The 16,310-nt window shown below is 57.7% G+C and overlaps 1 protein-coding gene across 1 annotated transcript; it reads right to left on the bottom strand.

Annotated features, from left to right (window-relative positions):
* Positions 1-213: 213 nt before the first annotated feature.
* LOC149430665 (echinoderm microtubule-associated protein-like 1) lies at positions 214-9,814 on the bottom strand. The gene is made up of 3 exons (XM_089666123.1): positions 9,626-9,814; positions 9,313-9,498; positions 214-434 (listed from the first exon to the last, which is right to left on the bottom strand). The coding sequence occupies exons 1-3, from the start codon at positions 9,690-9,692 to the stop codon at positions 214-216; spliced, it is 474 nt and encodes a 157-aa protein (XP_089522249.1). The 5' UTR covers positions 9,693-9,814.
* Positions 9,815-16,310: the final 6,496 nt, after the last annotated feature.

Genomic DNA, 16,310 nt, shown 5'->3' on the forward strand with positions numbered 1-16,310 from the left:
GGGGGGGCTATCCTCTGTATACTGTGGGGGGGCTATTCTCTGTGTACTGCAGATATCCATGTCGGTATGCCGGGTTCCTTGGACAGTTCCGGGGTCACCAGGGTTTCGGGGTCACCAGGGGTCCGGGGTCACCAGGGTTTCAGGGTCACCAGGGGTCCGGGGTCACCAGGGTTTCGGGGTCACCAGGGGTCCGGGGTCACCAGGGTTTCAGGGTCACCAGGGTTCGGTATGCGTTCCATTTTCTGCCGCCATTCGCTCTAATGGGCTCCTGGACTTTGAGGTCATGTGACATGGATGGGGGTGACCGTACCTTTTTGAGAATACTGGGGTGCCCCCTTTCTTGGGGGACGATGGTGAGATAGACATGCCGCTCCTCCTGCGGGGGGTGAGACCATTCTGTGACGAGCGCGGTGGAGGCTTCACTACATGGGCCCCTGAAAAGACACAATGTATCAGTATGTACAGGAGAGGAGTGTGGGGGTGTGACGGGGGCACTATGTAGCGGGGAGGAGTGTGGGGGTATGGCGGGGGGCACTATGTAGCGGAGAGGAGTGGGGGGGTGTGACGGGGGGCACTATGTAGCGGAGAGGAGAGTGGGGGGGTATGGCGGGGGGCACTATGTAGCGGAGAGGAGTGTGGGAGTATGGCGGGGGGCACTATGTAGCGGAGAGGAGTGTGGAGGTATGGCGGGGGGCACTATGTACAGGAGAGGAGTGTAGGGGTGTGGCGGGGGGCACTATGTACAGGAGAGGAGTGTGGGGGTATGACAGGGGCACTATGTACAGGAGAGGAGTGTGGGGGGGTATGACGGGGGGCACTATGTACAGGAGAGGAGTGTGGGGGTATGACAGGGGCACTATGTACAGGAGAGGAGTGTGGGGGGGTATGACGGGGGGCACTATGTACAGGAGAGGAGTGTGGGGGGGTATGACGGGGGGCACTATGTACAGGAGAGGAGTGTGGGGGTGTGACGGGGGGCACTATGTACAGGAGAGGAGTGTGGGGGGGTATGACGGGGGCACTATGTACAGGAGAGGAGTGTGGGGGTATGGCGGGGGACACTATGTACAGGAGAGGAGTGTGGGGGTATGGCGGGGGGCACTATGTAGCGGAGAGGAGTGTGGGGGTATGGCGGGGGCACTATGTAGCGGAGAGGAGTGTGGGGGTATGGCGGGGGGCACTATGTACCAGAGAGGAGTGTGGGGGTATGACGGGGGGCACTATGTACAGGAGAGGAGTGTGGGGGTATGGCGGGGGGCACTATGTAGCGGAGAGGAGTGTGGGGGTATGGCGGGGGGCACTATGTACAGGAGAGGAGTGTGGGGGTATGGCGGGGGCACTATGTACAGGAGAGGAGTGTGGGGGGGTATGGCGGGGGGCACTATGTACAGGAGAGGAGTGTGGGGGTATGACAGGGGGCACTATGTACAGGAGAGGAGTGTGGGGGTATGGCGGGGGGCACTATGTAGCAGAGAGGAGTGTGGGGGTGTGGCGGGGGGCACTATGTAGCGGAGAGGAGTGTGGGGGTATGGCGGGGGGCACTATGTACAGGAGAGGAGTGTGGGGGTATGGCTGGGGACACTATGCAGCGGAGAGGAGTGTTGGGGGCTATGGCGGGGGGCACTATGTAGCGGAGAGGAGTGTGGGGGTATGGCGGGGGGCACTATGTAGCGGAAGTGTGGGGGTATGGCGGGGGGCACTATGTAGCGGAGAGGAGTGTGGGGGTATGGCGGGGGGCACTATGTAGCGGAGAGGAGTGTGGGGGTATGGCGGGTGGCACCATGTACAGGAGAGGAGTGTGGGGGTATGACGGGGGGCACTATGTAGCGGAGAAGAGTGTGGGGGTATGGCGGGGGGCACTATGTAGCGGAGAGGAGTGTAGGGGTATGGCGGGGGGCACTATGTAGCGGAGAGGAGTGTAGGGGTATGGCGGGGGGCACAATGTACAGGAGAGGAGTGTGGGGGTATGGCGGGGGCACTATGTAGCGGAGAGGAGTGTGGAGGTATGGCGGGGGGCACTATGTACAGGAGAGGAGTGTGGGGGGGTATGGAGGGGGGCACTATGTACAGGAGAGGAGTGTGGGGGGGGGGGTATGGCGGGGGGCACTATGTACAGGAGAGGAGTGTGGGGGGGTATGGCGGGGGCACTATGCAGCGGAGAGGAGTGTGGGGGTATGGCGGGGGGCACTATGTAGCGGAGAGGAGTGTGGAGTTATGGCGGGGGGCACTATGTACAGGAGAGGAGTGTGGGGTATGGCGGGGGGCACTATGTAGCGGAGAGGAGTGTGGGGCTATGGCGGGGGGCACTATGTAGCAGAGAGGAGTGTGGGGGTATGGCGGGGGCACTATGTACAGGAGAGGAGTGTGGGGGTATGGCGGGGGGCACTATGTAGCGGAGAGGAGTGTGGGGGTATGGCGGGGGGCACTATGTAGCGGAGAGGAGTGTGGAGTTATGGCGGGGGGCACTATGTACAGGAGAGGAGTGTGGGGGTATGGCGGGGGGCACTATGTAGCGGAGAGGAGTGTGGGGCTATGGCGGGGGGCACTATGTAGCAGAGAGGAGTGTGGGGGTATGGCGGGGGCACTATGTACAGGAGAGGAGTGTGGGGGTATGGCGGGGGGGCACTATGTAGCGGAGAGGAGTGTGGGGGTATGGCGGGGGGGCACTATGTACAGGAGAGGAGTGTGGGGGTATGGCGGGGGGCACTATGTAGCGGAGAGGAGTGTGGGGGTATGGCGGGGGGCACTATGTAGCGGAGAGGAGTGTGGAGTTATGGCGGGGGGCACTATGTACAGGAGAGGAGTGCGGGGGGGGGGGGTATGGCGGGGGGCACTATGTACAGGAGAGGAGTGTGGGGGGGAATGGCGGGGGGCACTATGCAGTGGAGAGGAGTGTGGGGGTATGGCGGGGGGCACTATGTAGCGGAGAGGAGTGTGGGGGTATGGCGGGGGGCGCTATGCAGCGGAGAGGAGTGTGGGGGTATGGCGGGGGGCACTATGTAGCGGAGAGGAGTGTGGGGGTATGGCGGGGGGCACTATGTAGCGGAGAGGAGTGTGGGGGTATGGCGGGGGGCACTATGTAGCGGAGAGGAGTGTGGGGGTATGGCGGGGGGCACTATGTACAGGAGAGGAGTGTGGGGGTATGGCGGGGGGCACTATGTAGCGGAGAGGAGTGTGGGGGTATGGCGGGGGGCACTATGTAGCGGAGAGGAGTGTGGGGGTATGGCGGGGGGCACTATGTAGCGGAGAGAAGTGTGGGGGTATGGCAGGGGGCACTATGTAGCGGAGAGGAGTGTGGGGGTATGGCGGGGGCCTTATGTACAGGAGAGGAGTGTGGGGGGGTATGGCGGGGGGCACTATGTACATGAGAAGAGTGTGGGGACGTATGATGGGGGGCACTATGTACAGGAGAGGAGTGTTGGGGTGTGACAGGGGGCACTATGTACAGGAGAGGAGTGTGGGGGGTGTGACGGGGGCACTATATAGCGGAGAGGAGTGTGGGGGTATGGCGGGGGGCACTATGTACATGAGAGGAGTGTGGGCTTATGATGGGGGGCACTATGTACAGGAGAGGAGTGTTGGGGTGTGACGGGGGCACTATGTACAGGAGAGGAGTGTTGGGGTGTGACAGGGGGCACTATGTACAGGAGAGAAGTGTGGGGGTATGGCGGGGGGCACTATGTACAGGAGAGGAGTGTGGGGGTATGGCGGGGGGCACTATGTACAGGAGAGGAGTGTGTGGGTATGGCGGGTGGCACTATGTAGCGGAGAGGAGTGTGGGGGTATAGCGGGGGCACTATGTAGAGGAGAGGAGTGTGGGGGTATGGCGGGGGGCACTATGTAGCGGAGAGGAGTGTGGGGGTATGGCGGGGGGCACTATGTACAGGAGAGGAGTGTGGGGGTAGGACGGGGGCACTATGTACAGGAGAGGAGTGTGGGGGTATGGCGGGGGGCACTATGTACAGGAGAGGAGTGTGGGGGTATGGCGGGGGGCACTATGTACAGGAGAGGATTGTGGGGGTATAGCGGGGGGTACTATGTAGCGGAGAGGAGTGTGGGGGTATGGCGGGGGGCACTATGTAGCGGAGAGGAGTGTGGGGGTATGGCGGGGGGCACTATGTACCGGAGAGGAGTGTGGGGGCGTATGATGGGGGGCACTATGTACAGGAGAGGAGTGTTGGGGTGTGACAGGGGGCACTATGTACAGGAGAGGAGTGTGGGGGTATGGCGGGGGGCACTATGTACAGGAGAGAAGTGTGGGGGTATGGCGGGGGCACTATGTACAGGAGAGAAGTGTGGGGGTATGGCGGGGGGCACTATGTACAGGAGAGAAGTGTGGGGGGTGTGACGGGGGCACTATATAGCGGAGAGGAGTGTGGGGGTATGGCGGGGGGCACTATGTACAGGAGAGGAGTGTGGGGGTATGGCGGGGGCACTATGTACAGGAGAGGAGTGTGGGGGGGTATGAAGGGGGCACTATGTACATGAGAGGAGTGTGGGCGTATGACGGGGGGCACTATGTACATGAGAGGAGTGTGGGGGTATGGCGGGGGGCACTATGTACAGGAGAGGAGTGTGGGGGTATGGCGGGGGGCACTATGTACAGGAGAGAAGTGTTGGGGTGTGACGGGGGCACTATGTACAGGAGAGAAGTGTGGGGGGATGGCGGGGGGCACTATGTACAGGAGAGGAGTGTGGGGGTATGGCGGGGGGCACTATGTACAGGAGAGGAGTGTGGGGGTATGGCGGGGGGCACTATGTACAGGAGAGGAGTGTGGGGGTATGGCGGGGGGCACTATGTACAGGAGAGGAGTGTGGGGGTATGGCGGGGGGCACTATGTAGCGGAGAGGAGTGTGGGGGTATGGCAGGGGCACTATGTACAGGAGAGGAGTGTGGGCGTATGACGGGGGGCACTATGTACATGAGAGGAGTGTGGGGGTATGGCGGGGGGCACTATGTACAGGAGAGGAGTGTGGGGGTATGGCGGGGGGCACTATGTTCAGGAGAGGAGTGTGGGGGTATGACGGGGGGCACTATGTAGCGGAGAGGAGTGTGGGGGTATGGCGGGGGGCACTATGTACAGGAGAGGGGTGTGGAGGTATGGAGGGGGGCACTATGTACAGGAGAGGAGTGTGGGGGTATGGAGGGGGGCACTATGTACAGGAGAGGAGTGTGGGGGTATGACGGTGGGCACTATGTATAGGAGAGGAGTGTGGGGGTATGGAGGGGGGCACTATGCACAGGAGAGGAGTGTGGGGGTATGGCGGGGGGCACTATGTACAGGAGAGGAGTGTGGGGGTATGGCGGGGGGCACTATGTAGCGGAGAGGAGTGTGGGGGTATGACGGGGGGCACTATGTACAGGAGAGGAGTGTGGGGGTATGGCGGGGGGCACTATGTAGCGGAGAGGAGTGTGGGGGTATGGCGGGGGGCACTATGTACAGGAGAGGGGTGTGGAGGTATGGAGGGGGGCACTATGTACAGGAGAGGAGTGTGGGGGTATGGAGGGGGGCACTATGTACAGGAGAGGAGTGTGGGGGTATGACGGTGGGCACTATGTATAGGAGAGGAGTGTGGGGGTATGGAGGGGGGCACTATGCACAGGAGAGGAGTGTGGGGGTATGGCGGGGGGCACTATGTACAGGAGAGGAGTGTGGGGGTATGGCGGGGGGCACTATGTAGCGGAGAGGAGTGTGGGGGTATGACGGGGGGGCACTATGTACAGGAGAGGAGTGTGGGGGTATGGCGGGGGGCACTATGTACAGGAGAGGAGTGTGGGGGTATGGCGGGGGGCACTATGTAGCGGAGAGGAGTGTGGGGGTATGACGGGGGGCACTATGTACAGGAGAGGAGTGTGGGGGTATGGCGGGGGGCACTATGTACAGGAGAGGAGTGTGGGGGTATGGAGGGGGGCACTATGTACAGGAGAGGAGTGTGGGGGTATGGCGGGGGGCACTATGTCCCGGGTGTCGGTCGTTCTCTGGTTGTATACAGAACATCAGGCGTGATCCTCGGTTTGGGTTGTTTTCTTCCATTGAACTACAAGTCCCAGCATGCTCTGCAGTGTTTGTTGTTTTTGTAAGAGAGGCCATGTGTTGGTGGGCGGGGCTTCTTTGCTTCTTCTTCTGGCTGTGAAGTGCAGCGACCCCCAGTGGATGATATGATATTGGTCTCAGTAATGGGGGTGTCAGTAATTGGGGTCTCAGTAATGGGGGTCCCTGGCTGTGAAGCGGAGCGCCCCCCAGTGGATGTCATGTAATGGGGGTGTGAGTAATAGGGGTGTCAGTAATGGGGGTCTCAGTAATGGGGGTCTCAGTAATGGAGTCCCTGGCTGTTAAGCGGAGCGCCCCCCGGTGGATGTCGTAATGGGGGTCTCTGTAATTGGGGTCTCAGTAATAGGGGTCCCTGGCTGTGAAGCGGAGCTCCCCCCAGTGGATTTCATGTAATGGGGGTCTTAGTAATGGGGGTCCCTGGCTGTGAAGCGGAGCGCCCCCCGGTGGATATCATGTAATGGGGGTCTCAGTAATGGGGGTGTCAGTAATGGGGGTCTTAGTAATGGAGGTCTCAGTAATGGGGTCCCTGGCTGTGAAGCAGAGCGCCCCCCGGTGGATGTCATGTAATGGGGGTCTCAGTAATGGAGGTCTCAGTAATGGGGGTCTCAGTAATGGGGTTCCTGGCTGTGAAGCGGAGCACCCCCCGGTGGATGTCATGTAATGGAGGTCTCAGTAATGGAGTTCTCAGTAATGGGGGTCTCAGTAATGGGGATCCCTGGCTGTGAAGCGGAGCGCCCCCCGGTGTCAATAATGGGGGTCTCAGTAATGGGGGTGTCAGTAATGGTGGTGTCAGTAATGGGGGTCTCAGTAATGGAGGTCTCAGTAATGGGGTCCCTGGCTGTGAAGCAGAGCGCCCCCCGGTGGATGTCATGTAATGGGGATCTCAGTAATGGAGGTCTTAGTAATGGGGATCTCAGTAATGGGGGTCTCAGTAATGAGGGTCTCAGTAATGGGGTTCCTGGCTGTGAAGCAGAGCGCCCCCCGGTGGATGTCATGTAATGGGGGTCTCAGTAATGGAGGTCTCAGTAATGGAGTTCTCAGTAATGGGGGTCTCAGTAATGGGGATCCCTGGCTGTGAAGCGGAGCGCCCCCGGTGTCAATAATGGGGGTCTCAGTAATGGTGGTGTCAGTAATGGGGGTCTCAGTAATGGGGGTCCCTAGCTGTTAAGCGGAGCACCCCCCGGTGGATGTCATGTACTGAGGGTCTCAGTAATGGGGGTGTCAGTAATGGGGATCCCTGGCTGTGAAGCGGAGCGCTCCCCGGTGTCAGTAATGGGGGTGTCAGTAATGGGGGTCTCAGTAATGGGGTCCCTGGCTGTGAAGCGGAGCGCCCCCTGGTGGATGTCATGTAATGAGGGTCTCAGTAATGAGGGTCTCAGTAATGGGGGTCTCAGTAATGGAGTTCTCAGTAATGGGGGTCCCTGGTTGTGAAGCAGAGCGCCCCCCGGTGGATGTCATGTAATGGGGGTGTCAGTAATGGGGGTGTCAGTAATGGGGGTCTCAGTAATGGGGGTCCCTGGCTGTGAAGCGGAGCGCCCCCCGGTGGATGTCATGTAATGGGTGTGTCAATAATGGGGGTCTCAGTAATGGGGTCCCTGGCTGTGAAGCGGAGCGCTTCCCCGGTGGATGTCATATAATGGGGGTCTCAGTAATGGGGGTCACTGGCGGTGAAGCGGAGCACCCCCCTGGTGTCAGTAATGGGGGTCCCTGGCTGTGAAGCGGAGTGCCCCCCGGTGGATGTCATGTAATGGGGGTCTCAGTAATGGGGGTCTCAGTAATGGGGTCCCTGGCTGTGAAGCGGAGCGCCCCCCGGTGGATGTCATGTAATGGGGGTCTCAGTAATGGGGGTCTCAGTAATGGTGGTGTCAGTAATGGGGGTCCCTGGCTTTGAAGCGGAGCACCCCCCGGTGGATGTCATTAATGGGGGTCTCAGTAATGGAGGTCTCAGTAATGGGGTCCCTGGCTGTGAAGCGGAGCGCCCCCCGGTGGATGTCATGTAATGGGGGTCTCAGTAATGGGGGTGTCAGTAATGGGGGTCCCTGGCTGTAAAGCGGAGTGCTCCCCGGTGGATGTCATGTAATGGGGGTCTCAGTAATGGGGGTCTCAGTAATGGAGGTCTCAGTAATGGGGTCCCTGGCTGTGAAGCGGAGCGCCCCCGGTGTCAGTAATGGGGGTCTCAGTAATGGGGTCCCTGGCAGTGAAGTGGAGCGCCCCCCGGTGTCAGTAATGGGGGTCTCAGTAATGGGGTCCCTGGCGGTGAAGCAGAGCGCCCCCGGTGTCAGTAATGGGGGTCTCAGTAATGGGGTCCCTGGCGGTGAAGCGGAGCGCCCCCCGGTGGATGTCATGTAATGGGGGTGTCAGTAATGGGGGTGTCAGTAATGGGGTCCCTGGCGGTGAAGCGAAGCGCCCGTCGGTGTCAGTAATGGAGGTCTCAGTAATGGGGGTCTTAGTAATGGGGGTCCCTGGCGGTGAAGCAGATCGCCCCCCGATGTCAGTAATGGGGGTCCCTGGTTGTGAAGCGGAGCACCCCCCGGTGGATGTCATGTAATGGGGGTGTCAGTAATGGGGGTGTCAGTGATGGGGGTGTCAGTAATGGGGGTCCCTGGCTGTAAAGCGGAGCGCCCCCCGGTGGATGTCATGTAATGGGGGTGTCAGTAATGGGGGTCTCAGTAATGGGGGTCCCTGGCTGTGAAGCGGAGCGCCCCCCGGTGGATGTCATGTAATGGGGGTCTCAGTAATGGTGGTCTCAGTAATGGGGGTCCCTGGCGGTGAAGCGGAGCGCCCCCCGGTGTCAGTAATGGGGGTCTCAGTAATGGGGGTTTCAGTAATGGGGTCCCTGGCGGTGAAGCGGAGCGCCCCCCGGTGTCAGTAATGGGGGTCTCAGTAATGGGGTCCCTGGCGGTGAAGCGGAGCGCCCCCCGGTGGATGTTATGTAATGGGGGTCTCAGTAATGGTGGTCTCAGTAATGGGGGTCCCTGGCGGTGAAGTGGAGCGCCCCCCGGTGTCAGTAATGGGGGTGTCAGTAATGGGGTCCCTGGCGGTGAAGCGGAGCGCCCCCCGGTGTCAGTAATGGGGGTCTCAGTAATGGGGTCCCTGGCGGTGAAGCGGAGCGCCCCCCGGTGGATGTCATGTAATGGGGGTGTCAGTAATGGAGGTCTCAGTAATGGGGTCCCTGGCGGTGAGGCGGAGCGCCCCCCGGTGTCAGTAATGGGGGTCTCAGTAATGGGGTCCCTGGCGGTGTCAGTAATGGGGGTCTCACCTTGCCTCCCCCTCAGGGGGTCTCCTCTCTCCTCGCACACCCGCAGCCTCCTCAGCGCGTCGCTCAGCGCAGCCCGCAGCACCTGCATCTCGTCCTCCTGCAGCTGCAGCCTCTGCTCCAGGTTGGAGATGCGGTCGTCGGTGTCCATGGCGCTGGGGCCCGACAGGCCGTCATCTAGGGTGCAATCTGGAGATTAGAGAGCTCACAGGCCTGGAAGGGTTAATGTCCAGCATGGTGTGTCCCCTCCCCCGTACCAGGCCGGGCCCCCCTCCCAGGGCCCATTGTCTCCCCTCCCCCCCTCTGCCATCCTTACCATTGCAGTACTGCAGCAGGGAGCTGGTGTCATAGACGGAGCTGCCCCCGGCCCCCGACTCCGACATTGTGCCCACCGTCCTCCCCGTCTGCCGATCTTCTGTGTCCTCCCCCCGCCGGCCAGACTCCCGTCCTTTCTTCTCACATCCCTCCTTCTCCCGTCACCATGGCAACTGCATCCTGCAGCATCCTCTGCTCTGATACTACCCCCCCCTCCCCATCATTGGAGGACACGCCTCCCTCTGTATATATAATATATACTACCCCCCCTCCCCGTCATTGGAGGACACGCCTCCCTCTGTATATATAATATATACTACCCCCCTCCCCGTCATTGGAGGACACGCCTCCCTCTGTATATATAATATATTCTACCCCCCTCCCCATCATTGGAGGGCACGCCTCCCTCTGGATATATAATATATACTACCCCCATCATTGGAGGACACGCCTCCCTCTGTATATATAATATATACTACCCCCCTCCCCATCATTGGAGGACACGCCTCCCTCTGTATATATAATATATACTACCCCCCTCCCCATCATTGGAGGACACGCCTCCTTCTGTATATATAATATATACTACCCCCCCCCCCGTCATTGGAGGGCACGCCTCCCTCTGTATATATAATATATACTACCCCCCCTCCCCGTCATTGGAGGACACGCCTCCCTCTGGATATATAATATATACTACCCCCCTCCCCGTCATTGGAGGACACGCCTCCCTCTGGATATATAATATATACTACCCCCCCTCCCCGTCATAGGAGGACACGCCTCCCTCTGTATATATAATATATACTACCCCCCCTCCCCGTCATAGGAGGACACGCCTCCCTCTGTATATATAATATATACTACCCCCCCTCCCCGTCATTGGAGGACACGCCTCCCTCTGTATATATAATATATACTACCCCCCTCCCCATCATGGAGGACACGCCTCCCTCTGTATATATAATATATACTACCCCCCCTCCCCATCATGGAGGGCACGCCTCCCTCTGTATATATAATATATACTACCCCCCTCCCCATCATTGGAGGACACGCCTCCCTCTGTATATATAATATATACTACCCCCCTCCCCGTCATTGGAGGACACGCCTCCCTCTGGATATATAATATATACTACCCCCCTCCCCGTCATTGGAGGACACGCCTCCCTCTGGATATATAATATATACTACCCCCCTCCCCGTCATTGGAGGACACGCCTCCCTCTGGATATATAATATATACTATCCCCGTCATAGGAGGACACGCCTCCCTCTGTATATATAATATATACTACCCCCCCTCCCCGTCATTGGAGGATACGCCTCCCTCTGTATATATAATATATACTACCCCCCCTCCCCATCATTGGAGGACACTCCTCCCTCTGTATATATAATATATTCTACCCCCCTCCCCATCATTGGAGGACACTCCTCCCTCTGTATATATAATATATACTACCCCCCCCTCCCCATCATTGGAGGGCACGCCTCCCTCTGTATATATAATATATACTACCCCCCTCCCCGTCATTGGAGGACACGCCTCCCTCTGTATATATAATATATACTACCCCCGATAACACAGAATTATCTGACCTGTGAAAACTTAGCTTTTAGACCCAAGAACACGGAGCTATCATACCTTAGAACACGGAGCTATGAGACCTGAGAACATGGCGCTATCAGACCCGAGAACATGGCGCTATCAGACCCAAGAACACGGAGCTATCATACCTTAGAACACGGAGCTATCATACCTTAGAACACGGAGCTATGAGACCTGAGAACATGGCGCTATCAGACCCAAGAACACGGAACTATCATACTAGAAAACACGGAAATATAAGACCCGAGAACACGGAACTGTCAGACCTGAGAACACAGCGCTATCAGACCCAAGAACATGGCGCTATCAGACCCAAGAACACAGAGCTATCATACCTCAGAACATGGAGCTATCAGACCCAAGAACACGGAGCTATCAGACCCAAGAACATGGAGCTATCAGACCCGAGAACACGGAACTATCAGAACCGAGAACACGGAACTGTCATAGCTTGAACATGGAGAAATCAGACCTGGAAGACGGAGCTATCAGACCTGAGAACACGGAGCTACAAAACCTGAGAACATAGAACTATCAGGCCTGACAACATGGACCTACCGTACTTGAAAACACGAAGCTACTAGACCTGAGAACACAGAACTTTCAGACCTGAATCACGGAGCTATTAGACATGAGAATATGGTGCTTCCAGACCTGAGAACATGGAGCTAGCAGACCTGAGAGCATGGAGTTATCAGGCCTGAGAACATGGAGCTACTGTACCTGAGAACACGGAGCTACAAGGCCTGAGAACATGGAGCTATTAGACCTAGAACCCACAGCTATCAGATCTGAGAACACAGAGCTATCAGACCTGAGAACATGGAGCTACCAGACCTGAAAAAGCAGAGCTATCAGACCTAGAACATGGAGCTTTAAGAAAATGAACACAGAGCTATCAGACTTGAAACACGGAGCTATCAGACCCGAGAATATGAAGCTGACAGACCTGAGAAGATGGAGCTACTAGACTTGAGAACACAGAGCTACCAGACCTGGAGCATGGAGCTATCAAACCTGAGAACATGGAGCTATCAGACCTGAGAACACGGAGCTATCAGACCTGAGAACACTGAGCTATCAGACCTGAGAACACGGAGCTATCAGACCTGGAACATGGAGCTATCAGACCTGAGAACATGGAGCTAGCAGACCTGAGAACATGGAGCTAGCAGACCTGAGAACACGGAGCTATCAGACCTGGAACACGAAGCTATCAGACCTGGAACACGGAGCTATCAGACCTGAGAACACGGAGCTACCAGACCTGGAACATGGAGCTAGCAGACCTGAGAACATGGAGCTAGCAGACCTGAGAACATGGAGCTATCAGACCTGGAACACGAAGCTATCAGACCTGGAACACGGAGCTATCAGATCTGAGAACATGGAGCTTCCAGACCTGAGAAAGTAGAGCTATCAGACCATGAACACAGAGCTATCAGACTTGAAACATGGAGCTATCAGACCTGAGAACATGGAGCTGACAGACTTGAGAACATTGAGATAGCAGACCTGAGAACATGGAGCTAGCAGACCTGAAATTATGGAGCTACCAGACCTGAGAACACGGAGCTACCAGACCTGAGAACACAGAGCTATCAGACCCTGAACACGGAGCTATCAGACCTGAGAACATGGAGCTTCCAGACCTGAGAACGTAGAGCTATCAGACCATGAACACAGAGCTATCAGACTTGAAACATGGAGCTATCAGACCTGAAAACATGGAGCTGACAGACCTGAGAACATTAAGATAGCAGACCTGAGAACATGGAGCTATCAGACCTGAAATTATGGAGCTACCAGACCTGAGAACATGGAGCTACCAGACCTGAGAACACAGAGCTATCAGACCCTGAACACGGAGCTATCAGTCCTGTAACATGGAGCTATCAGACCTTTAACATGCAGATATAATACCTTGAACACAGAGCTATCAGACAAGTAACATGGCGTTATAAGACATGGCACATGGAGCTATCAGATCTGAGAACATAGAGCTACCAGACCCGAGATCATGGAGCTTTCAGACCCAAGAACACAGAGCTATCAGACCCGAGAACACGGAGCTACCAGACCTGAGAAATCGGAGCGATCATACCTGAGAACACATAGTCACATAGTTACGTAGTCTGGTTGAAAAAAGAGAAATGTCCATCCAGTTCAACCATAAAAAAAAACACGGCGCTATCATACCTGAGAACATGTAGCGGTCACACCTGAGAATACGGGGCTATTAGATCTAACAACACAGAACAATCACAGCTGAGAACACGGAGCTATCAGACATAAGATCACGGAGCTATCAGACCTGGAACACAGAGCTACCAGACCTGAGAAGGAGCAATCAGACCTTGAACATGGAGCTATCAAACCAGGAATATGGAACTATCAGACATGGCACATGGAGCTATTAGACCTGAGAACATGGAGCTGTAACGGAAGCGCAGGCAGGACAGAGCACACGGAGAAGATGGGGAACAGACAAAACTTTATTGTAGCAACAAAAGGACAGACACTCAATGGGGAAATGGCAGGGAGGGTGATGTGTGCGCAAACCAGGGACGATTCCAGGCACGGGGGGTCTTCAGCAACAGGCAGGCAATCTCCCCCCTAGGCTTGGGGCCTCAGCCGAGCTCCCTCCGTGACTGGAAAGTGGATTGGAGACTCGGGCAACAGGCGGCAACCTACCACTGAGCAGGGGTCTCGGGCAAAAGGTGGCAACCTACCACTGAGCAGGGGTCTCGGGCAAAAGGTGGCAACCTACCACTGGGCAGGGGTCTCGGGCAAAAGGTGGCAACCTACCACTGGGCAGGGGTCTCGGGCAAAAGGTGGCAACCTACCACTGGGCAGGGGTCTCGGGCAACAGGCGGCAACCTACCACTGGGCAGGGGTCTCGGGCAACAGGCGGCAACCTACCACTGGGCAGGGGTCTCGGGCAACAGGCGGCAACCTACCACTGGGCAGGGGCCTCGGGCAACAGGCGGCAACCTACCACTGGGCAGGGGTCTCGGGCAACAGGCGGCAATCTACCCCTGGGCAGGGGCTCGGGCAACAGGCGGCAACCTACCACTGGGCAGGGGTCTCGGGCAACAGGCGGCAACCTACCACTGGGCAGGGGTCTCGGGCAACAGGCGGCAACCTACCACTGGGCAGGGGCTCGGGCAACAGGCGGCAATCTACCCCTGGGCAGGGGCCTCGGGCAACAGGCGGCAATCTACCCCTGGGCAGGGGCTCGGGCAACAGGCGGCAACCTACCACTGGGCAGGGGCCTCGGGCAACAGACGGCAACCTACCCTGGGGCAGGGGTCTCGGGAACTCAACGGGACTCTAGCTGTGTTGTCTGGCCTCAGCACAGCTCCCACCCAGCTTTCTAGGTACATTGGGTTCACGGGGACTCAATGGGTAGCGATGGCTCAAGCACTCAGGGGCACCACAGGTAGCTATACTCCGGGCATGCCATCAGGACACGGGTGGTCAGTGCACACAGCGGGGCAGTTCAGAACACGGGTGGTCAGAGCACACAGCAGGGACAGTTCAGGACACGAGTGGTCGGTGCACACACCGGGGACACTTCAGAACACGGGTGGTTGGTGCACACAGCGGGGACAGTTCAGAACACGGGTGGTTGGTGCACACAGCAGGCACAGTTCAGGACACAGGTGGTCAGTGCACAGAACAGGGACAGTTCAGGACACAGGTGGTCAGTGCACACAACAGGGACAGGTCAGGACACAGGTGGCCAGTGCGCACAACAGGGACAGTTCAGGACACGGGTGGTTGGTGCACACAGCGGGGACAGTTCAGGACACAGGTGGTCGGTGCACACAGCGGGGACAGTTCAGGACACAAGTGGTCGGTGCACACAGCGGGGACAGTTCAGGACACAGGTGGTTGGTGCACACAGCGGGGACAGTTCAGGACACGAGTGGTCGGTGCACACACCGGGGACAGTTCAGAACACGTGTGGTCGGTGCACACAGCAGACACAGTTCAGGACACAGGTGGTCAGTGCGCACAACAGGGACAGTTCAAGACACGAGTGGTCGGTGCACACAGCGAGGACAGTTCAGAACACAGGTGGTTGGTGCACACAGCAGGCACAGTTCAGGACACAGGTGGTCAGTGCGCACAACAGGGACAGTTCAGGACACAGGTGGTCAGTGCACACAACAGGGACAGTTCAGGACACGGGTGGTCGGTGCACACAGCGGGGACAGTTCAGGACACTCTCGATAAGCAGCTTGCAGACCCTCAGCGGCAGGTGGCTCCAGACAGGGACGACCAGCGGTCAGCGTTCCAGGGACAACCAGCGATCAGCAGACAGCAGCAGCTCCCCGGGCACTTAACAGCGGACGGCTTCCAGGGACACGCAGCCACGGATAGTATGCAGGGTCCCTCAGCAGCAGCTCCCAGGGCACTCAGCAGCAGACAGCTTCCAGGGACACGCAGCCACGGATAGTATGCAGGCTCCCTCAGCAGCAGCTCCCAGGGCACTCAGCAGCAGACAGGGTGAAGGGGTGCTCAGTAGACAGGCTTACAGACTTGCGGGGTCTCAGCTGTGGGGTCTGACCTTTGAGGAGAAGGCTCATGCAGAGCTGTGGAGACTCCCAACCCTGGGGTATTGCAGAGGGCTACAGTCCTGACCTTTTGGGGGTCTGCAGAGTGCGCAGGGGGGATGGCTGGGGAGGCTCGGTCTCCCTAACCCGAGCCTCCCAGCATCTTTCTGGGAGCAAGATGATTCCAGCAGCATGGACAGGAACAGAGAGAGAAGGGCTGCTTCCTGTGCGGGTCTTTTGAAAACCATGTGGGGGATGGGAGAGGCACTGCAGTCGCTTTCCGATCTGAGCTATCAGACCTGGAACATGAAGCTATTAGACCCGAGAACACTGAGCTTCCAGACCTATTAGGATGGAGCTATCATACCTGAGAACACGGAGCTATCAGACCTGAGAACACGGAGCTTCCAGACCTATTAGGATGGAGCTATCATACCTGAGAACACGGAGCTATCAGACCTGAGAACACGGAGCTATCAGACCTGAGAAGATGGAGCTACTAGACCTGA

Source organism: Staurois parvus, unplaced genomic scaffold, assembly GCF_062004578.1.
Source record: "Staurois parvus isolate SC_StPar_1 unplaced genomic scaffold, SC_StPar_1.0 ptg002542l, whole genome shotgun sequence".
Classification (NCBI taxonomy): Eukaryota; Metazoa; Chordata; class Amphibia; order Anura; family Ranidae; genus Staurois; species Staurois parvus.